At 41.3% G+C, this 24,299-nt stretch overlaps 2 protein-coding genes across 2 annotated transcripts; both read left to right on the forward strand.

Annotated features, from left to right (window-relative positions):
* Positions 1-235: 235 nt before the first annotated feature.
* LOC114574009 (uncharacterized) lies at positions 236-2,752 on the forward strand. The gene is made up of 5 exons (XM_028606288.1): positions 236-281; positions 441-782; positions 1,976-2,095; positions 2,180-2,244; positions 2,629-2,752. Exons 1-5 carry the CDS (start codon positions 236-238, stop codon positions 2,749-2,751), a joined length of 696 nt encoding a protein of 231 aa, XP_028462089.1. The 3' UTR covers position 2,752.
* A 20,241-nt stretch (positions 2,753-22,993) lies between these two features.
* LOC114574010 (uncharacterized) lies at positions 22,994-24,299 on the forward strand. The gene is made up of 5 exons (XM_028606289.1): positions 22,994-23,166; positions 23,329-23,673; positions 23,768-23,878; positions 23,954-23,988; positions 24,102-24,299. The coding sequence occupies exons 1-5, from the start codon at positions 23,127-23,129 to the stop codon at positions 24,222-24,224; spliced, it is 654 nt and encodes a 217-aa protein (XP_028462090.1). The 5' UTR covers positions 22,994-23,126; the 3' UTR covers positions 24,225-24,299.

The following is a 24,299-nucleotide window of genomic DNA, read 5'->3' on the forward strand; positions in this document are numbered from 1 at the left end:
TGGAGAAGTAATCAGTAATCAGTATCTAATTACTATTTCCAAGTAACTTGACCAACACTGGTTATCATAACAGTCTCCGAGAACCAAACGTTCTAAGCCTAAATATGTGCAAAGGCATTGCATTGAGAGGTCACTGTGAGTGGAAAGATGAAAAGTAGACACCCCGCCTCTCTAAACTCCTTTATAAGAGATCAGCGGTACAAACTATCTTTGCAGTGAAACGTTTAAACGCAGAATGAGGAACTTCACCTTGATAACAACTTTACTTCTCTGCAGCCTCAGTAAGTACTGACACTCGGTTATTCTCAGTACCAAATCATGTGGCAATTAACCCACCAGAATTTGAACTTGCAAATAAGAACTGAATTATTGTTGTTGCCTTAATACAGTAAGTGCTGCATTATACGCTCAGGGATAACTGTCTCTGCGGTTTGTTTCAGGCTGGATCTCTGTCTCAGCTTCTGAGTCTCACACTGTGGAGGTCCAGTCTGGTGGAGACGTCTCTCTGATGTGCTCCAACATTTCCAGCACTCAAACTACAACAGAATGGTTCAGAGTGATCAACAGAACCAAGCCCAGCTGTGTCTCCTCCATGAACCCATATGATAGCAATGCTTCGTTCTGTGGTGGATTTCAAAATCGATTTGAGATGAGCTCCAACATCTCTATGGTCTTTCTTAAAATCAAGAGAGTGGATTTATCTGACTCTGGACTGTATTTCTGTGGAATTTACATAGGCAGACATACAGTCATTGTCAATGCAACATATCTAAAAGTTCAAGGTAAGATTGTAGTTAAGTCTCAGATCGGTTTCCATCATATTAACAGTTTATATCACATTTATTGTCACAGTCATATGAAAACAGCATAAAGACAAACAAGAAACCAATATGTGTCAAATTATTTCATTTACGCTGTTTATGTTTTAAAGGTGACAGTGAATCTGATTTTGGAGTGGATTTAAATACTAAAAGTAAGGTTCTCATTTTACATTGTGCAAGTTACCACAGAGTCACAGTCATTAACAGTTTTTCTTGATTGCTTTGAAGCAGCAGTCAACTCAAACTCCACATTTTCAAAACTGTTAACACACAGGCCGAAACAGTAGCACTCATGGTCAAAATGACACATTTGTTTGCAAAAGGCTCTAACCGTGCCAAAACATTTAAAATATGCAACAAAAGCAAATTTTGGCTTCAAACAACAAACAAGTGTATGAGCTCTTCCAATCAACCATTACACAGTGGACAACAAAATACAAAATACAGCACTCCGTGCGAATCAGTGCACTATTGCTTGTCAATGTAGCCTATTACTGTACGTAGTTTTCATGCCAGAGCTATTTGTTGACAAATTTGCCTTCTTGCAAAGAATTGGATCCAGAATCAGAAATGCTTTGATGCTAATTTTATTGATTCCATCGATTCTTATTTTCAAACTATGGCTGAAAACTGAAATACTTCAAAATATTACACAAAATAAATGTAAACCAAAATAAAATCTATTACAGTAAAGTATAAACATCCATTACTGTAGAGTATAAGAAATAGCCACTATTGATACTCAGTCTCTTGTGTCTTGACAATGGGGCCACATGGACTAACCCTGCACACTGATTGCTAATTGAAGATTTGTGTGAAGGAGTGTCAAAAAGGTGCTTCAGTGATTTCATACCGATTGAGATAGTTTCTAATAGTTAGGAACAGATTGTTTCAGTCTGGTTACCACAGCTAAAACAATGGAGTTTGGACTGCTTGAATGACATCTGTGTTAACTGTAAAAGGGTGGGGAAAATGCATCAATCCAACTAGAAAGGGTCAACACAATTGCAAGAAGTGTCTTCTGCTCCGCTGAGACAGTGATGATGAAAACCGAGTGGATCCCAGTTTCTTTAAGCAGGTCAAAGCAATCAAGAAAAACTGTAAATCTTAACCATCTCTTTTAAAAGCAGTCTATTTGGTCATTTGTCTTGTAGAGGAGTCCGATGGAATGACAAACCTCATGAGTGTGTTCCTGGGTTTTCTGACTGTTCTGACCGTTTTCCTCACTATAGTCATCATTTTTCTGGCTGTTAAAATCACGAAACTTCAGACAGGTACAGCTGATCTATAATTTGTCGGACACAATGGATAAATCAAAAGCAAAGTATATGGTCAGTAATGTCTTTTTTCCCCTTTAGCTGTGAATGAAGAACTGCAGCCAGAAAGAAACAAGGTGAACCCAGCATTAACTTATATAAAAAGTGTGTTATTGTTTTAAAAGATGCTCAACCAGAAATCTTGTCATGAGAGAGAACATGTAGCCTTCCTGCTAGTTAGAAAATGGTTATTTCAAACTAAAATATTACCACTGTAAGATGCAGCAATTTGTGTTAGGTGTTTGTCATATTTGACAATGTGGCCTATGTGGCCTAATCATCGGTTTCAACAGGTTTTCATAGTTTTAATGTGCAACACAGCTGGGATTTTATTCAAAATCATTTTTATGGTTAGCTAAACTGGTGTTAACAATTATTAATGATTCCTTTGTGGAAAGACCAGCAAATCCACAAAATTTCAGAGATTTTTGCTAATACAGCTACAGGGTCTGTGTGATTCAGTGTGTGACTCTGAATACTCTGATTTACAGGATCTGGGCTCCGATGACCTGAACTATGCAGCTCTAAATTTCCAGGCGAAACCCAAAAGAAGCCGCAGGCCTGCATCAGAGAGAGAGCTGGAGCCACATGTTGTGTATGCTGCCACCAGATAGACTCAGGAAACATCTGGAACTGCAGCTCAGAGTGGAACCGATGCTTCATTATGCTGATGTGTTTTTGTGTGTGAATAGTGTGTGGAAGGAGTCATTGGCATAAAATAAATTTAGAATAATGTCTCTGCATTTACTGTTTGTTGTTTCTCTCTGTCTCTCTCTCTCCTGGTCAAAGTGTTCCTGATTGTTAGTTTGTCTGAGAGGAAGAACAGCATGCTTAATGTGTGATGGAGTAAGAGGCAGAAATAACACTGATGACTGCCACACTTATTTATAGGGCGAGTGAAATGGTGTGATGGTGTGTGGAGGAAGGAGGGAGTGATACACATCACTTGTTTGACAGGAAGAGACAGCACAGTGTGGTCTGAGAACAACTGAGGTAAAGAAGTCTTTGAATTAACGCTCTATGGAGAGAAAAAAGAAAGCAGTGGAACTAGCCTTCTTGTTTATGAAAACAATTAAACTAGCTGTACAATTGCACAAATCACTCATCCCTTTACATAAACTCCCTTAACTACTTTATCTTTGTACATTACCTCATCTTTTGCATTCAAAACTGAACAGAGAGGCCTGGTACAATGGCTTCATTTTTTATTTTGTAGGCAAGTACACTGGAATAAGTAAGTAAGTGAGTGGAAGTCTCATAATCTAGGTCTCTCCGAGCTAAGTACGTTATCATGCTAACATGGTCACAGTATAAATGTTAGGGGACATCACAATTCACAGCAATACATCCAACAGTTTCTGACTAAGTTCACTTCGTCAATCACAAACGTCAACCTCACAGTGGTGCTATAGGAAGAGTCCGGGGATCTTTAAAGTCACTAGGCTACATCCTCTGGGGACCATGAATATATGTTCAAAATGTCATGACAATAATAGTTGTTGACATATTTAAGTCTAGACCCAAGAGGTGGACTGATTGTGGACTGGCCTTGCCATCACGCACGTCATGTCACCAGGACAGATTTGAGCATCAACAGGAAAACTCCATAGTGTTGGGTTTTGAATCTTTGACACAAAGATGCAGAGTGAATGAACCCTTTAACAACATTATTATAGATCTATACCAGACTGTTATGGATTAGGTAAGGGTGCTTTAACATGTATGACATAAGATCCAAGAACCAAACGTTTCTGAGCTTAAAAGGGATACTTCACCGATTTAGCATTAAGCTGTGCATCAGCAGAAACACTGTAGTATTTTTGAATGACCATGCTTCCCTCCCTCATGTCCCCGAGACGAGAGATATCTGTATTGTGGGTCTGGAAAAAAAATCTTCCAATGATGTAAAACAACGATCAGAAGATTTTTTGCCCAGAGGCAATGGACTACAAACCGTAGTAGGAGCTACTTCCGCATGTTTTCAACCTGCCCATAGGGGGTTGGACTGTCGTCTTTACACAAAGATTGCCATCTTGAATCCTCGCTTACTGGCTTCTCAGCAGAAAACTTTTAGATAGATCGATTTATTCATCCCGAAGGAAATTTTAGAACAACAATTATGTGCATTCAAACTACCGCACACGTGTACCACCGGGATACATTGGTACAGATCGGAGCATATGCAGGAAACTTTATTACAGACAGAATACTTGGCACACTACGCAAGTTTCGCCCGCCGGCTATGGAGACCAGCGGTGTTGCTTGATGCCTCTGGCTGGTAAAGGGACATCATCAGCGGGGAACGTTGAACCGGTGGAAAGCTAACGCTAGCCGGCCACCTGTCTTATCAATCCTGCCTGCAAGTGTCTGCTCATTAGACAACAAACTGGACTACATCCAACTTCAACGAAACTCCCGTAGCGAGTTCAGAGACTGAGAGATTCAGAGAGATTGTTGTTGTGGAAACACTGCTGAACAACAGTGTACCGGACTATCCAGCTACCAGGCCGGCTGCTCTGTCGCCGGGTAAGACTAGTGAGGTGGGCTGTGTTAACACGGACTGCCTGGTGCAGAAATGAGCTGCTTGTATCCAAATAACTGCTAACTGCTGGTGGAGTTTGTGACTGTTAAATGCCGACCAGTCTACATTCCACGCAAATTTACGTCTGTGTTTATACTCCGTGTTTACAGCCCACCAAGCGCTAATGCTAGTAGCTAGCTATGTGTTAGCTGAACTTTACGGAGCATATAATGTGTATGCACTAAATGTAGCCTGTTTTGTATGCCGTTTTTATATAATGTCGTTTTTATATATTTAATTGTGTAACCACTTGAGCCATGGTGAAAAGTTGTTTCGTGTATATGGTTGAAATGACTATGAAACACTCTTGAGTTGAGTTGACCATCTCACTGCGTCTGTAAACAGTAGTCGTGGCTTGGGAGTAGACACTAAAGCAGCAAAGCAAGTGCATTCTGGGATTTGGTGTCTTCATCCACATGAGCCTGGCTTTTCTCGGCCTAGAAGCCACCAATTTCTAAAAACTTTTCACATTTCTACTACATAAGTGACCCAATTTAAATATATATTGATCTTTCCAACAGTGAAAGATCCCTTTAAATACACACTAGGGTCCTTTGCACCATGACCTCAGCAGCAACAACAGCAGAGAGCAGAAGCCAACAAGAAAGTGTTATTTACATAAACTTCTGGTGTACTTACAAACTTTACAATCCATCGTTTTATGAGTGCATAACCTATTTGTACTAGTGTAGAATTTTGGTATAATTTTGGGCATTATTAGTGGGGTAACTTACGAGATACAAACCTGGATCAATTAGCCCCCACATTAAGCTATTCAGCGGATAACGCTAACTCTCCCAATGTTCGACCCAGGTGAAAAAAGCTTCTGGGGGGTTGTTTGGCTCAAGGTCATGGTGCAAAGGACCCTAGGGTGAAATTACTCCGAACCATCACTTTAAAAATCAAGACAGTGATCGCCAGTGCAACATATCTAAAAGTTCAAGATTGTAGTTAAGCCTCAGAGATGTCATTCCATCATACTTACAGAATATCTCACATTTATTGTCACAGTAGTATGAAAACAGCACAAAGAAAAAATAGTAAAACAATATGTCTCAAGTTTTGTCATTTTGGTTTTTTTAAAGCACCGGTGCCACAGAGCCAGTCATTTCAATCTCAACCATCGCTTTTAAAAACAGACTAAAATGTGATCCTGGGTGTTCTGACGGTTTTCTTCATGATAGCTGTCATTGTTCCGTCTGTTAAAAACTTCAGAAAGGTACAGACATATCACTTGTTGCACATTCAGTTGTATTAAGTTTTAACAGACAAATCCACTGCTAAGTATTAGGTCAGTTAACTAATCAGGCGTATGTTTTGTCACATAGCTGTTAAAGAAGAACTGCATCCTGAAAGAAACAAGGTGAAGTATTACAGTAGTTAATAATATATGTTAGTATATTTAAGGTTTAAATCATTAACCCTGGCCAGTACAGGATTCTGCACTACTTTCTGAAAAAAGTAGTTCCAGTGTGTGAGATGTACGATACTAAATACTTTATTGATCTACAGAATGTGGGCTCTGATGATCTGAACTCTGCAGCTCTGAGGTTCCTTCCAAACACAATAAGGAACAGGAGGCCTGCATCAGAGAGAGAAGTGGAGACTCAGGTTCTTTATAGCGCCAGCAGATAGACACAAGCAGCAATAGGACTGCAACTCTCAGTGGAACTGATGCTTTATATTCATCTACTGCCAGAGTCAATGGCCTCTCTCTCTCGAACGTCGACGGAGTCATTAGGTTTCCATTAAAGTCAATGTGTGTATTTCCACTGACTGCAGAACGTCTGCGTCCCTACTCCGTCCCAGTTCAGTCAGTCCGCAGCCCTCCGCAGCAGATACGCAGAGCTTCTATTTTTGACGGACGGAGAGCTCCGCAGCAATTCAGCACACGGCAGATAGTGCGGGACAGGAAGTCGAGCACAGAAACAAAATAAATATCCGGTTAATTTTCAAAATAAAATACACTGTGCTCACGGTGGATCATATTTCCCTGCACTTAGAGCTTAGATCGGGCCCAAAAAAAAAAAAATCAAGCCCGACCCAGCCCGAGCCCATGCACGTTGTATCCGAGCCCGGCCAGGCCCGACACATTAACTGGAATTATGAGCCCGAGCCCGATTTCAACCCGACACTTTTTTAATCCGTGGGCCGTCATAACTGACGTTCTCAACTACAATTCAGAGTTGTTTGAACTGCAGAAATCTGTTTAAAATGATCTTAATGAATAATGCAACAGGAGCGAAGCATGTAAACTGCGCTGTTTGTTTATTCAGAATGGAACGGATCACAAATGGATCTGAATGAAGAAACGTTAAAAAACAAAAACAACGTAGGCTATTTCTCTGGGAGGGCTTGCCTGCTTGCCTCGCCCTCAGGGGGAGCCTATGCTTGGAGAACAAAAGAGGACGTTGAAGGCTGACTATCATCTTTTCTGCCATGGTGAGCCTGCTTCATGTGTCTCTTCATCATCCAAGTCTCCGTTTTATTTCCTGTCATAGGCGAACAGCGGCCGCACTTAATGCACTCAACAAAGCCGACACATGTCACTTCCCACGACTTGTTTAAAATGGTTCCATACCTCCGACTTTCCTCCAAACTTGCTCAAAAGGTAATTCTCCTGTTTTTCTTGTTCTTTAAATCCTCAAGCTCCATGTTGCACTTAAGCTCCACAATACAGCCCAGCAGCCCCGGTGTGATGTGTGCGAGAGGAGGAGACTCCACGCATGACACATGCTGCATTTTGTAACTGTAGTCCAACTTGTGTAACTTTTTGGACACATTTGTTACTTTGGCCTAAACAGATAATAGTTCTGATTATGGCATAGCTTTCTCCCCACCCAATTAGGCTAAAGTAATAATTAAAAAAAAACACAAATGCTTGATCAAGGGTCCGGCCTGACCCGAGGATAGTGGCGGAAAATAACGGCCCGGCCCTCGGGCAGAGAATCTAAACTCTACCTGCACTACACCTTAAAAACACAGCACAGAGTAGTTTCCCCTCTACTCCTCTGGATGGTTTTGTGGTTCTATTCTACGTGAATTCGTGAGAACTTGTGGGTCCTCGTGACTACAGCTGTCAGTCACGGCTGCAGCCGTTCCGCAACAAATCCGGACCCGGTGGGTATTGACGGAACGGCGGGGCACGCAGCAGACACGCAGCGCAGCCGGTCCGCAGCCGTTACGCATCCAGTGGAAATCCCCGGTTATTGTGTCTGTCTCCGATCTTTATCGGAGAGGAACAACAACATATCTGATGTTTGATGAGGAGGAGCCACAAAGACACCGATGTTGCAATCAAACTTACTCATATGGAGAGTCTAATGGTCTGTCGGGGGTGGGGGGGGGTATGCATCTCTTCACAGAAAGAGACAGCACAGTGTGGTCTGAGCACACCTGACACCAGAGTAATGAGGCCAGGCTAACAAAGTATAAAAAGAAACAAAATCATATCAGCTTCTGTATTTGTACAGATTGGAAGTATAGTAAATACATAAATAAATAGCAATAGAATGAACCAGCGCCCTGCAGTAACAAACATGTTCTGTATGAGTTCCATAACAGGAAGTCTTCAGCCATGACCACAAACACCAAATAACTCGCTGTTTGCACTAACCAAGAGTAATGATGCTTCGAAACCATGTAGTACAGTTTACTGTTACCTTGTTTTAGAGTAACCCCTGGATTCTATGCCAACATGTTGTGTAGTCTGCATTCGACTTTAGCTTAAAGGATCCTTACTGATCCTCTCTTTGTATTTGTATAAATACACCGTGTATTAAGCATAGGGCATTAAAAATCACTTTTTTTAAAATCTAATTTATGGAAAGAAATTAAATATTAAAGTAAATATATTATTCTTCCAACTGTTTGAATTCAATTCTCACACGTGTCTCTCTCAGTCTCTGTCTTTTTTATTATCTTTTTATTGTCCTTGATCGTAATCTGAAGATGAAAATAAAACATATGAGGTTTGGTGGAGGAGGAGCCAGTGAAGGAAACTGATCTCTGTCAAATGTCCTTATAAGGAGAGTCTGCAGGGAGGTACACTGTCTTGATTCTCTATCTGGATATACTGACTTTTTATTTTTTAATTGTCACTATTGTACAGTATGCTGACATAGTGAATGTGTATGAGAAATACAAAGGGGTTGTTTCCTGACCTGGCTGTGTTTGCATGTACATACAGTATGGGCAACAACAACAGTGTTGAGCCCCCACCTCGTTATTTTCCACTGTGGTTTTAACACTTTGTGTATCGGCTAAAGTGAAAGCCACAGAAAGACTGGCCTTCAGCTCTGTGTAATAAAACCACAAGCATCAAAAGTTGTACTACTTTTCACACAAAAGTTTTACTGCTTTCTCTTCAAATGTAAAGATATTTTTGTTATAAAAAAATGCAATCACCTTCTTCACAGATGACACTGTCCAATTTCCTCACACTCATTTTACTCTTACCTTCAAACATCTGCACCCTGCGTGCAGAAAATATGCCTCGTGCAACCTCATGTCTGCACAGCCAGATGACAGTGTCATTAAACAGAGCTAGGAGCCTCCCACTGGTACTCATACACATTCTATTTGGTGATTGAGTGATGAGAAACAAACTCACTGGATGGTAGTGTGGGTGCTATAAGCAACAGTGGTTTCTACCTGGAAGATATGTAAATGAGACCACTGTTTTAAAGGGGTGATAGAATGCAAAACCGATTTCAAATTTGGGCCGTTTTACGAAAATGGATGGCTAATTGCAAACTTTGTCCAACTGTGTGTCGGAGTTCAGCGCCGGTGCTGCCTGTGTTGTTGCCTCGCCGCCCATCCTGCCTTAATTTACACACCCCGGCCTGCTCTGAGCTCGATTGAGCTCCGTTACAGCTTGCAGCCCACAGCACTCCATACACGCGCAAAGTCCCCGGTTTTTGGCAAATGGACTACTAAACACCGGTGCTCTGACAGAGCTCCAGGCCCTGCAGCTCCCCTCTTCCTGCTAGCTAAATGCCCGGTGTGTGTGAGTAAGAGCGCGGTCAGCGAGCTTGTTGCACCAGCAATCTGTTACCACAGGTTTCAGTTAATCTTTTAATGTGTGTAATTATAATGTGTTGAGTTATTTAAACAAACTATTGGGGAAATAAACGCCGCTTGTCCGCGAGTCTCATTGATAGAGCCTGCGGCTGGATGTAGCTTTATCAATGAGAGCTAGCTCCTCCTAGAATTCCTCTGAATTTCACAAATATTCATTAACTTGAAATTGGACACCATTGTTAGCTTTATAAGACATTTAGGGAGATGTTGTATAAGTGGCGTGATGAAATTCAAACTGTAAATATACACACATTATGCGGTAAATGAAGCCAACTATCCCTGATTTGTAGCTAGCTACATATAGCTAGGATTGAAGGGACAGTCATAGCTAACAAAACTCCCACTGTTCACAAAAATTCATTAACTTGAAATCGGACACCGTTGTTAGCTTTATAAGACCTTTAGGGAGATGTTGTATAAGTGGCGTGATGAAATTCAAACTAAATATACAGAAATTACGCCAAAAAGGAAGCTTACTATCCGTGATTTGTAGCTAGCTACACATAGATAGGATTGAAGGGACAGTCTTAGCTAACGAAACCCCCACTGTTCACAAAAATTCATTAACTTGAAATCGGACACCGTTAGCTTTATAAGACCTTTAGAGATATGTTGTATAAGTGGCGTGACAAAATTCAAACTGTAAATATAGCTAGTTATGCTGACAGCCAGCCAAGATTAACTGGAATTGTTGTAAGAGATTGCTGGTGTAACAAGCTCGCTGACCGCGCTATCACTCTCACACACGGGCCATTTAGCTAGCAGGAAAAGGGGAGCTGCAGGCCCTGGAGCTCTGTCAGCGCAGCAGCGTTTGGTCCATTAACCCCAAAACGGTGACTTTGCGCGGGTATGGAGTGCTGTGGGCTGCCAGGCGTGACGGAGCTCCAGCTACCTCACAGCAGGCCGGGGTCTGTGGAGGAAGGCAGGCCGTGCAGCGAGGCAGCAACACTGGCAGCACCGGCAGCTGAACGCCGACACACAGTCTTACCAAATTTGCAATAAGCCATCAATTTTTGTAAAACGTCCCATATTTGAGCTTTATATAGTTGATTTCTCGCTTAAAAAAAGTCTCAGAAGTGAATTTAATAACGTAGTAGCCCGACAAACAATTTATAACTTTGCAATGAGACCTGCTGTCGAGTCTCCCATGTGTTTCTATGTAGTTTGCCCCAAACCAATCAGCACGTAGCTCATTCTGAATATTCATGAGCATACCATATTTGGGAGAAAATCTCTTGTTCCAAATAGAGCCATATTCACAGGGTAGTTAAGGGCCTAATAAAATAGCATTCGGGCAATTTTCAGCCAAACCAATGTTACATACCCAATTAGGAGACCTTAAGGAACAGTGTTTAATCAGTTATAAATGACTGCAGTGCACATTCTGGCCAGCAGTGGCAGCATTGAGCACAAAGCTGCTGAGCAGCACTCCAGCTGGTGAAGGAGGAAGAAATCCAGTGCTATCTTGGATTTTACATGGTTTGTGAAGACTTTAATGGCAGAAACCTGTCACCAGAGATTTTACATTTTACACTTAATTTCATTTTTTTATGCCAGTCCTTAGGGCCACTTTTAATATCATGGTGAAACAATGTTTGCAGTGTTACCATCTCCCTTGTCACCAGAACCAATGTGATTTTGTGATAATGTTCCAGTATTTATGTAAAATGTACATATTCTGTTAATTACTTCCTATTGTTTCTTTATTGTTCCTTTCAAAATCTTCCTGTCACTTTGCCCATTAAACACAGATGACTGTGGGACAGAGTGGAGCAGTGAGGGAGGTACACATCACGTGTTTGACAGGAAGAGACAGCAGTGGTGTCTGAGCACGCTTTTCAAGTTGATAATGTTTCTAAAAATATAAATTAACCACGGACCTAGATTCTGTCATGTAGAGAAAAAAAAGACAATCTGCGGCTAGATGTTTTGGAAAGACAAAGTGTAGGCGCTAACCAGCAGGCAACAAATAGTAACAGTAAAGTCCCAACCACAGGAAGACTAGTGATCACACATAACCACACACATCAAAAGCCTAGCAGTTTTTATAAGATCAAGAATGATGCTACCTAATGAGTTTCTAGTATTTATCAACCCCTTCGGACACTGTTTCAACATCAATATCAGATTTCAGACTTGTGGAAAGCTCCAAACTCACACATGCACAACCAGATATGAGAGCATTTACTGTGTGCATCTTAGAAGAACAAAGAAGACAGTGAAGCTGCATTTTGGTAATCGGAGAGCTACACAATGAATGAATCAGGGCCCGCCCACAGAGTCACCTCTGCAAGTCCTAGAACACACACACACACACGTTTAGAGTACAGTCTAGCTCTTATTGGCTCCCCTCTGCTGCTTTTTTTACCCACAAGGTTTCCCCAACAATAGCTGCTACCTTCCTCCAAGCAGCAATTCTGGGGCTTCTTTTTCCTGTTGCTCTGCCAGCTTGATCGGAGTCTCCAGGTGTCCCAGCATGCTTTGTGCAGTGAAATATTTGCTTCCCATAGATAATGGATGATAAGCATCACAGATAGACCGCTGCAGTTGTAGGCTGATACGTACAGTGGACGACAGGCAAACACACTGCAACTTAATGAATTAGACAAAGCAAGCAAATTGAGAAAACCTCTTCATTAATTTGACAACACTTGCGCAGCATTTAGCAAACGCTCTGCAAATACACACAACACAACCAGAAATATAGAAACACACTGCAAATACAGAAACGATGCAAAAAGAAAAGCACTCCAACCCACGAAAAAAGAAACGATGCAAAAAGAAAAGCACACAATCCCTGAAAACAAATGCAACAAAAAAATTTAAAACGCCGCATCCAGATTACACAACAGAAGTTCTCCAGGCCTCTAGGGGGAGCACTAAGTGAAACACCTTGATTTTCGAGCCCTCTAGCGTGCAGTGGTGGGAAGCGAGGTGACCCCTTCTGTACAAAAACACCATAGTGGACACGTACCATGAGTGTGAATTTGTTCGCCAGTCAGATCCTGTACAGTGGGCATACAGCCATTAGTGACTTGCTGCTTCACTTAATAGGAAATGACCTCAAGAATAACTTGGTCTGGTATCTGGTGAGGTGATCATTTGTTGTGAAAGACTCCACCTCTGAAGTTGAGAGCAGCCTTCCTGGAGCACAGTTAGACCTCACAGAGCTGTGATCATACGCACCACGATGAAACGGAGCCTGATAACAGCTTTAATTCTCTGCAGCATCAGTAAGTACTAACAAGACTTTTCTCTCAACTTGATAACTTCCAGCATTAATAAATATAATAATAAGCAAATACGTTTTAAGAGGTATTGTTTACCTAACAAGTCTCTGCTGTTTGTTTCAGGCTGGATCTCTGTCTCAGGTTCTGAGTCTCACACTGAGACTGTGGAGGGTCGGCCGGGTGGAGAAGTCACACTCACATGCTCTAACCTGTCCAACCAAGACGCTGCAACACTCTGGTTGAGAGTGGTCAACAGAACCAAGGCCAGCTTTATCTCTGCGATGTTCAGCTCTATAGGAATACCTTTTTACAGTGATGGAATTAAAACTGGAAGATTCAACATGAGTACCCACATCTCCACTCTCTTTCTCCAAATCAAACATGTGGATGTATCTGACTCTGGACTGTATTTATGTGGCTTTTACATCGGAGGACCTTTTCATTTCAGCGCAATACACTTCAATGTTATTGGTAAGATTATAAAAATCCTGTTTTCTGTATTCTTCTTTTTATATATGCTGATATCATAATTAGCAAAAAAGAACATATTTCATAATTTTAAACCAAGAGTGATACCATTTTTCAAGGTAAAATCAGACATGAACTTATCTTGATTTTGTTTAAAGACAGTGATGATTCTCATGATGACGCTGACAGGAAGTCTAAAACTAAGATTCTCTTTCACATTTCTTTAGTTGTGCAGAGTGACTGCTAGTCCTTTTAAGATAAAAACAATGTGTCTATCCTAACTTTGGTTAATGTTCTCACAGTTCTCAAGCCCGTAACTGAATCTCATGATGACGACGACAGGAAGTGTGAAAGTAAGATTCAACATAAAAGATTGAATTTTCTCACAGTTCCTGAGCCAGTAAATTAAAACAGAGTAATTCTATTCTCTTTCTTTCAGCAGAGTCCGATGGAACAGCAAAGCTGATGAGTTTGATCCTGGGAGCTCTGACTGTTCTCCTCTTAATGGTCAACATTGGTCTGGTTGTTAAAATCAGGAAACTTCAGAAAGGTACTTCCTGAAAGCTATTCTTTCTATTGTGTATTCTATTTTTATTCCTTCACTACTTCTCTAAAATTGTGTGAATATGTTTGAAGAAAAAAAAAAAAAAGTTTGTCAAAACAGAATCAGAGCAAAGTAACGATGAATAATGATTGTCAGTGACCTGATTGGATGTTTTGTCTCTTTCATTCAGCTGCCAATGAAGAGAATCCACAACAGCCTGAGGTGAATCAACTTGTATCATTTACTTTTATGTTTTATCATTTTAAATTGTGTCAAGTCATTATTTTGTTCAAGATAAGGGAGTGTGAATATTCTGTTTGACAGAACCGGGCCTCTGAAGAGCTGAACTACGCAGCTGTGGCTTTCCGTCCAAAAACAAGAAAAACAAGAGAAGTGGAGCCCAATGTTGTGTATGCTTCTACTAGATAGACTCAGGATGAAACCAGAGAAGAGGTTCACAATAAAACTGATGCTTATCATATTCATCTGCAGATGGTGGACAGGAGGACTGACCATCACTTTGTCAAAAGAAGGACAAAAGATGTGCAACCGTCTTCCTAGTGCAGAGTTTGAATTTTAATCTCTTTTAAAGATTTAATTAGTGCACATTAATACAGAAAGAAGATTTTGTAAATGCAATCTTGATAGCAGTGTGTCTATGCTGGTATGGGGAATACAATTCAAGAGATACAGCAGCAATCCAGTTTTACATTGGACTTCAAAAAAAAAAAATTAACTACTCCCTTTTCTTTTCTTTTACTACTTGTCTCTGTTAACCTGTGACAGTTTCATCAGTAGTTCCAATTCCCCTCAGATAATACAAAGCAGCATAAGTCACAGGGAGGCTGTTTCTGTTAATGTCATGCACCTCATTGGAAAGTACTGCTTGCTGCATTACTTGTAAGAAAGGTGCTATAATATCACGAGACACGCGGTTCAACCCAACCCAGTGTTGGCTGTATTTGGAGTACCAGGAGAGGACCGTCCTCTTACAGGACTCTCGGTAGGAAGATTCATAACTCTTCTAGCACCCACATTCATTCTATTGAACTGGAAACAGACACCGCCTCCCACTTTCACTACATTGATCAAAAATTGTATGCAGCACCTAAAACTGGAGGAACACACATATATATTGCATGGTTCTGTTGAAACATTGAGACTTGGCAACCCTTCATTGATCTAGTAGAAGCTAGGCAACACACACTGTATCCCCTTGGCTCCTACCTTAACTCTTAGCTCTGAGAACTACCTGAAGTCTGATGTCAATAAGTATGTAGAGCAGCTTTGTACTTTGCTTATTATCTAATCTGATTATTTACCGTACAGGACATATTGCATTTGTGTACATAAATGTTTTTGTAAAACTATTTCTGTAATATTTTATAGAATTTGTATGCAATGTTTGCTTTATAAAAGACCAATAAATAAATGTTAAAAAAAGAAGGTGCAATAGAAAGGTTAATTATAAAACGTATTATTATAGTATTACTGCTTCATACAAATCACCATAAATACATCATGTCAATGAGCTGCATGATAATCTGATTTAAAAAGATGAAAAGAGTTCTGAGATAAACAATTATCATCTCTAATTCTACCATCAGTTGCATAACAAGATGCGGCAATGCTGATGTTGCTATTAGACAAGACACTTTGCTATCTACAGGCAATGAATGCCATTTTCTTTCATTATTTTCTTTTTATTGGAGGTCCTCAGTACGGCCACTGTAAAACAAATCTCATTTTATAATAAATAGTCTATCATATTCATGCAAATTGTATTTTACTCTCCAGCCAAAGGGCCCTATCATGCACCCACCGCAATTGACTTTGCACACCAACGCATGGATCATTCCCATTTTGCACACGACGCACAGCGGACTTTGCCCTCCACAGACTCATGTCGGTAAATTAGGGAATGAACGTGTGCTCCTGGGGGCGGTTCAGCAAAAAGAGGAGGCGTGTTCCGGCGCAAACGTTCCCTAGTGCTATTTTGCAGTTTTAGAAAACAATTCCACCACAGACCAGGAAAAACCTGGTCTAAAGTCAGTGGCGCGTTATTCAGATGCTATTTTAATGGCGCATGCTTGGCTGTAATGTAGAGTGTGCACACCGCACATACACTTTGCTTCTCTCATCTCATGGACCCAGCAGTTCACATTTTTGCAAACCATACATAAATACAAGGAAAAACATGACCTTGTTTTACACATTTCCATGAATCATGGATGCGTTGACATACATGAGTAAATATTAGAGGACTTAGATGAATACGCCACCGTTTGTTGAAATAGTGCTTATCACGGTCTACCCTGGCTGTAGATAGGTGGGCCAACACATTTGTCTCAGTGCAAGTAATTAGGTTGTTTTTTTTGTCTTTAGTTGGCTCACTTTTATTCACAACATGCTAACTGGCAACATAGGATTCCATTCACTACGCTAAGCTAACTAGCGGCGGCGCTGCCGGTGTTGCACCAGACTAAAACGCTGCATGCACAAAAAATGCGTTGGCCCACCTATCTACAGCTAGGGGAGACCGTGATAAGCCCTATTTCAACAAACGGGGGTGTATCCCTTTAAGGAGATGTGATGTTGAACTGCATGTGCCGATTCCACTTAACCCGAACGCTCCGGCAGCAGCACAGGAGAGACAGAAGCGCTGCATCGTCTATAGTGAGGTAATCTCGGTCTAATGTTAGACTACATTGCAAAAATATCACCATGCATTCATTACCTCGTGATTCAGTGAGAGTGAGCCCAAAACATTGGAAAGTATGTTTATATGACATTTCTTTATTTACATTTTGTCAAAAAGAAACTTCAATAGCAAACAGTCGGTCTCCTCGGCTGTGAACCGTTCCTGGCTTGCGCCCATGGATGTATTAAGAGGGTGCGCCTAGCAAATCTGCCATTATAATAGCAATCCACCATGGAACAAGCACGCATGATTTCAAAAGGGAATGTGAGAGAACGCTCTGATTGGTTTATTGCACTTTACGCCCAAACCAAGGGCGTTTCCCAATCTGTGTTCTTCTATTGACTTGTGTTCTTGTGTCCCTGTGAAACGTCATCTCATGTTGCCAAAGTACTGTCCCAATACACAAGTTCCCATTTTGCCAAGAGCAGTTAAAATTCCCGGATGTATTCTTGACATGCCCATTTACCAAGGATACATCGGTTGGTAACTTGTATGAACTTCATAGCATCTGTATCCCAACATTCATTTCGGCATTCAATGGTTGGATTTCCAGTACATAGACAGCCCAAAAACTGGACAATTTTAACAATTTTTGCCATCTTATTCATCACTAAATTCACTTCTGAGAACATTTTAGGCGAGAAATGAAAGATTTAGATTTCGAATATAGGCAGTCTTGCGAAATTGCCGAATTGACAATTTGCTCCAAAGTTTTCGGATTTTCTGGTCTGTGGTGGAATCCTCAGATCTCTGTAGGGTAAATCCAGACAGCTAGCTAGACTATCTGTCCAATCTGAGTTTTCTGTTGCTCAACTAAAACAACCAAAACAAGTTCCTTCCCGAGGTTATTAGCACCGCTCAAGACGATTGTGATTGGTTTAAAGAAATGCCAATAAACTAGAGCATGTTTTCTCCTATCCCAGAATGCTGTGTGGACTAGCCAGAGCCTCCTCCGCAGCGCTGTGGAGGAAGGTCAGGCAATGAGACTAACGTGGTGCATACAGCAATAAATGTGTGGAATACATACAAATGACCGTGCTTTTCGTAGCTATGTGAACAAATTGTTCCTGAGAACAGCCAGGCCACTGTGGGCACAAACAGAACTGTCTGCATCTGTATCATTGATGAGATCTGAACCAGAGGAAACTTGGCCTTCAGCTGTCTGCATCATAACCACACACAACAGAGACCTCAATGTTCCAAGAGAACAAAAATACTGGATATAGTGAAGACACGTTTTTAGAGACAATCAGTAAGCCTCCAGTTCTAAAAACGGTGTCACTGCTCCCCTCATCACACTTTGTCACACTTCACAGACTCAATACTCAAACTCACATCTCTGCTTTATGGTGAAAAAGATGCATGCTGCAAGGTGACACTTCCTCACAAACCAAAGTATTTACTCTGCTAAAGGCTGCACATGATTCAGATATGACAAAATACAGCAAAGCTGCAGCAGGTGGAGGTTGCATCCGTCTCCTCTAAGACAGGCATTTCAACTTTTAATTCAATAACTAACATTGGCAAGGTAAGATTTAAACTGATGTTACTGATACAATTGTTGAATCCGCTTCTATTGTGTGTACATTATAGTCAAGCAAAGATCATGACTTGCACTCTTCCGAGTTACTGGAGCAGGTTGGCCACTGTTCATCAGTAACATCAGCATCTCTGCACTTTTTGTACCGGTAAATACAAAACTTCCTTTAACATGACAACAGAAATAACTTGTTTCTGAATAGTGAGTCTCTTATAATTGTATAAAAGGACACAAAAAGCATGGTTATGCTATGTCACCAGTTATGCAACTCTAACACATGAAACTTGGCTAAAATGGGTTAAATGGAAGGAAAAAAACAATATAACCAGAGCTTCTGGTTTAGCCTGTGGTTAACTGGACATGGTATATGAAATATCGTAAATACTTAATTCAAAATACTACTGTTGGTTTATAAAGCACTGAAAGGTTTAGGGCCAACATTACATGTCTGATCTGCTGCTACATAATGAACCACCCTATGAAGAGCTCTCAGGTGGTCCGGGTCAGCTCTGCTTTCTGTCCCCAGAGTCACAACTAAACATGGGGGAGTTCAGTTTGTATGCACCACATATCTGGAGCAAACTCCCAGAAATCTGCAGGTACGCTGCAACTCACTCACATATGTAAGGAGATAACATAGACGCAACGAGAAGCGACCGTTAGTCTAAACAACATGGCAGCTTCCACGGATGAAATGAGCCTAGCTTTTGCACAAGTTTTATCCAAATTAGAAAGTATTCCTTCATTGAAAGAAGAGCAAAAAAACAGCACTGAAGGCTCTTCTCCCAACTGGTTTCGCCAAGAGTTTGATCTGATTGGTTGATTTGGCCCGTCTATCACCAACATAGGTGGTGATAGATTGTTTATCCAATCTGCTAACCAGTATTTTCGCCCCTTCCCAAATGTTCTCCAACAGAAAGTTCCCATATGGATATGCCGAGCAAATGCGAAGCAATCCATCTGGCGGAGTCAGGTTAAAAACAACGAGGCCAGGCTAACAAACTTTAAAAAGAAACCGTGCAAAGTGACCTACTTTATATTTCGAATAAATCATATCAGCTTCTGTATTTGGACAGACTGGAAGTAAATGAATAAATAGCGATAGAATGAATCAGCGCCCTGCGGTGACAAACATCTGTAGCAGTTCCATCACCGAAGTCTTCAGCCATGACCACAAACACCAAATGACTCGCGGTTTTCAATAACCAAGAGAAATGCTGCTTTAAAAAATAAAAATATGACACAAGAAGCACATTTAAATGCTGGAACATTGTTATGTCCCAATAAAATAAAATCAATAAAAAGGAGAGTGAGTGATGGATGTGTGAGAGTAAAGTGCAAACAAAGCGTAACGATAAACTGAAACAACATAACCAAACTTAACCAACAGAAATGAAGGGAGAACTGGAGCAACAACAACTAGCAGAGAGAGTTAAATAAGCTGGAAACACTCAGCAGCAGAAATCTTTGAACTTTTAGACATGTTTTCCCTGCGTGTTGAATTCAATGTGAAAATGAGACTCCACTTGCCTGGATGAGTGCATGTCTTTCCTCCTTCTAGAAGGGTTTGTGCTGTGTTAAACTGACTCACCCAGACACTCCATGCGTTGGCGTCTGAAGAGGTCTGCTTGCTTCGGTGGCCACGCCGTCTCTCCGGGGTACACTGCCCTGCGTGCTCCGTCAACGTCCTCGCCAGGCCAGCCCCTGGCTCTTCCTCGTTGTTGTACTTAAGGTTTCAAAAGGTGTATTTACAAAAGTTTGTATGGTAGGAGAACAAGAACAGTCCGTCAGCGTCTTTGTCTTCAAGTCATTGTCTGAGGCCTAGTCCACACGGACACGGGTATTTTTATAACCAGAGTTTTTTCTCCTCCGTTTTAAAAAAAAACCAGTCCACACAAAATAAATCTCCGTCCACATGAAAACGCAAAAACACGCTGTCAAGCACTGTCAAGAGCATGCCACACCAGCAAGCGGCGATATAACCCAAATCGTAAAGTCATCTTGGCCAATCAGAAGCCTAGAAAAAAGTTACATCCTACTCATCCGCCATTGCAAAGAATCGTCAACAAACATCAACAAAGCAGTTAGCGGCGCACAATATGACGTCAAACACAGCGGATAACGGCGCACACTCTGACGTCGCAAGGCAAAAAACCCGGTTATACTGTCCACACGACAACACTGTAACCGGCGGTTCTGAAAATGCTCACCCTGGCCGGAGTTTTCAAAAATGTTCGGTTACAGTGCCCTGAAACTGCGTTTTCGTGTGGACGGAAGGCCGAACCGCGTAAAAAAAGTCACGGTTATAAAAATACCCGTGTTCGTGTGGACATGGCCTGAGACATGAATCATCCGAGACCTCTCCTGAATGAATCTCACCCCCGCACAGCTGCAATACCAGGGTTAATCAGCTCCACACAAACACACAACAACGTGTCACTTGTCAGCACTTGCCCTATCAGCTAACTTCTCAAAAGACCTCTCATAACAATAAACTGAAACAACATAACCAAAATAAATGAACAGAAATGAAGGGAGAACTGGAGCAACAACAACTAGCAGACAGAGAGAGAGACACTGCAGCCAGGCTTAAATAAACTGGGAACATTCAGCTGTTCCAGGTTAGTCTAACGAGCTCCTGCAGAGTCAGAGACACACAGGTGAATCACATTAACACAGCAGTGGTCGTCACCAAGGTAACAATAGTTTTAAATTAGTCTTTATTTGATTTTAGTTTTGGCTTTATGATTTCATTTTAGTTTAAGTTAGTTTCATGAGTGTGTTCGCTAATTTTACCTTCAATTTTTCTTTAGGGTTTAGTTTAACAGTAGTTTCAATATTTGTTCTGGCCAGGAATAATGTTTTAATATTATGTAGCTACATAGATATAAAGAAAACATGGTTGGAGAATAGCCGTGATGTTTAATGTTTGCGCTAATTTAGTGTCCAATGTGAAGCAGTTACGACACCATATAGCGCCATCCAGGGTGAGATTTGTGAATAAAGCAGATGGGGGGGGGGGTTTGCACAGTAAAACAAAACATGCAAGAATTAAATCTCCCTTCCAATACCATAGATATAGAGCCACTCGGCCAGTAATACCAAAACACTTTTTTTTATGCACTTCAATATCCAATATAAAATAATCTCAGAATGAAATAGCACAACGTGGTGTCAACATAAAACACAGCGCTTTCAAACCGGAGAGTGGAGTTCACTTCACGCCAGATGTGTGTGCAGCAGTGGTGGTGAGGAGTGAGTGTGACTAGTTTGACAGGAAGAGACAGCACCGTGTGGTCTGAACACAGCTGAGGAGGAAATCATGAGGCTTCAAATCTCTGTGAGAATAAAGTCTGACATGAAGCAGTGAATACTGGCTAATTTGTTTCTGTCCTGTTGTTCCCATCATGACACTGTGGGTTCATATCATATCGTACGTAAACGTATGCACATATGATATCCTACGAAATTAGGCGACCCCCGGCTAATCACATGACGACTAAATTTAGCGGTATTTACAGTTAAATTTAAAAAGTGAGCATCATGCACCAAAATGGCACCAAAATGACTAGTTAAGAGCCCAAACTAAAATGGTTTGGATTGAAACACACGTTTCCTGGGTGACATTCTTGTGTTTACCATAGGATGCAAACCCTGCTTCCCAGATTAAAAGTCCTGTGTTTTCGGTCCAGAGCGCTCTTATACAGCAGCATCAACGTGATGCTAGTCTTTATCGGTTTAGTCAATAATAGTTTCATTTAGGAGATTGTTCAGGTGACGCTGGAAATTCCGCCGGATATCCCTCTTTTTCAGCCGGCTTTCTGTTACCTTCCTCTTTCTTTGTGTTGGCGTTCTTACCTGCTCCTCAGATCTCTGCAGGGTAAATCCAGACAGTTAGCTAGACTATCTGTCCAATCTGAGTTTTCTGTTGCACGACTAAAACAACTTTTAAACGTACACGTTCCACCAAAACAAGTTCCTTCCCGAGGCTATTTTGCAGAGGCAAAGTTGCTCCGTCCGGTGCTTAGCACCGCCCTTGACGATAGTGATTGGTTTAAAGAAATGCCAATAAATCAGAGCACGTTGCTCTCCCATCCCAGAATGCTGTGTGGACTAGCCAGACCTTCCTCTGCAGCGCTGTGGAGGAAGGTCAATGCGAGACTAACGGCCTTCAGCTCTCTGAGTCATAACCACACACAACAGACATCAATGTTCCAAGAGAACAAAAATACTATACACTCACCTAAAGGATTATTAGGAACACCATATTAATACCATATTTGACCCTATCCTATCAATATGGCCCAACATTTCTAAAGAATGCTTCCAGCACCTTGTTGAATCAATGACACAAAGAATTAAAGCAATTCTGAAGGAGAAAGGGATCCCCCACACCATTACACCACCACCAGCCTGCACAGTGCTTTCTGTCCCCAGAGTCACAACTAAACATGGGGGAGTTCAGTTTGTATGCACCACATATCTGGAGCAAACGCCCAGAAATCTGCAGGTACGCTGCAACTCTCACTTCTTTTAAATCAAGGCTGAAGACTTTTCTTTTTGATGCTGCCTTTTTTAAAGTCATTGTTCAGTTCTTACAGTGTGACTTTTAACCCTTCTTCAAAAATGACCAAAGTCCAAAGTGTAAAACATAACTTTGTCCTGCTTTCCTTGCAGCTGTCAACTTGCAATGGTTTTTTGTGACAGCATTTCTATTGTGACTGTGAGCAGCCGGATAGACAAACTAAGAGCAGCCCGCCCCTCTTTACGGTGAGACCTCTCTTACTGGAGCACAGTTCACTTCCAGGCGTTGAAGTGGTGCAGACATACTGTTCACACAAAGATGAAGCTCGCCTCGATAACAGCTTTGCTCTGCACCTTCAGTAAGTACACTTTGGTTCTCAACACAACAATTGCTAGTTTTCCTTCAGTACAGCAATCTGCCAGAGCTGAAACTTACACACCGATTCATCAATGATTGAATGTGCGTGCATTGTGTTGAATTCCAAGTTGAAGTGAAGGAATGAGCATGTTGTTTGTTTCAGGTTTGATCTCTGTCTGTGTTTCTGAGTTCCACACTGTGGAGGTCCAGCCTGCTGAACAAGTCACACTGATGTGCTCCAACTTCAGCAGCTTTACCAGGCACATATCCTGGTTCAGACTGGACAGCAGACCCAACATCAGCCGGATCTCCTCTATGCTGACCTCTGATTCAAATGCTTCATTCTACGATGGATTTCAAAATGGAAAATTTAACATGACATCCAACACCACTACCCTCTTCCTCAACATCACCCATGTGGATTTAGCTGACTCTGGACTGTATTTCTGTGGATGTTACTCAGATGGAAAGCCAGTAATTGTTAGTGCAACATATCTAAAAGTTCAAGGTAAGATTATTAACTACAAAGAAACCGATAGCTTATAAGCACTTTTTACTGTCACATATGGACCACAAGTTTCATTTACTGATCTTTCTTGTAGAAGTGTTTGATGGAATAACGAGCCTGACCACTGTGATCCTCCTTGGTCTGATTCTTTTCCTCGTTCCAGTCGTCATTGGTCTGATTGTCAAAATCAGCAAACTTCACACAGGTACTTGTGTTTTTATGTTAGTTGTGAATGCAAAACTGTGTTCGAACAATTTAGAGATGTTTTTCTGTCATTTAGCTCAGAAAGAGGGACAGACTCCACAACGCAGCGAGGTAATCACATTTTAACCATATAAAGATTATTTAAGATTCTCTGGTACAAGTCAGTTATCATTTAATGATTTTATGTTTTCTCCCAAACTGACTGTAAACATTATTTTTTTCAGAACCTGGACTCTGATGCCCTAAACTATGCAGCGCTCAGTTTCCATCCAGAAGCAAGAAGCAGCAGAAGGCCTGAATCAGAGAACCAGCTGGAGACAGATGTTGTGTATGCTGCCACCAGATAGACTCAGGATACATCTGGAACTGCAGCTCAGAGTGAAACTGATTCTTTATCAAGTTAATCTGCTGTCGAGGTTTTG

The sequence above is a fragment of the Perca flavescens genome, chromosome 19 (genome assembly GCF_004354835.1).
Source record: "Perca flavescens isolate YP-PL-M2 chromosome 19, PFLA_1.0, whole genome shotgun sequence".
Taxonomy (NCBI): domain Eukaryota; kingdom Metazoa; phylum Chordata; class Actinopteri; order Perciformes; family Percidae; genus Perca; species Perca flavescens.

Coding starts and splice junctions, on each gene's coding strand:
- LOC114574009 (XM_028606288.1), top strand. CDS start 236: ATGAGGAACTTCACCTTGATAACAACTTTACTTCTCTGCAGCCTCA. Junction 282..440: donor TTTACTTCTCTGCAGCCTCA/GTAAGTACTGAC, acceptor GGTTTGTTTCAG/GCTGGATCTCTGTCTCAGCT. Junction 783..1,975: donor AACATATCTAAAAGTTCAAG/GTAAGATTGTAG, acceptor TTTGTCTTGTAG/AGGAGTCCGATGGAATGACA.
- LOC114574010 (XM_028606289.1), top strand. CDS start 23,127: ATGAAGCTCGCCTCGATAACAGCTTTGCTCTGCACCTTCA. Junction 23,167..23,328: donor AGCTTTGCTCTGCACCTTCA/GTAAGTACACTT, acceptor TGTTTGTTTCAG/GTTTGATCTCTGTCTGTGTT. Junction 23,879..23,953: donor AATCAGCAAACTTCACACAG/GTACTTGTGTTT, acceptor TCTGTCATTTAG/CTCAGAAAGAGGGACAGACT.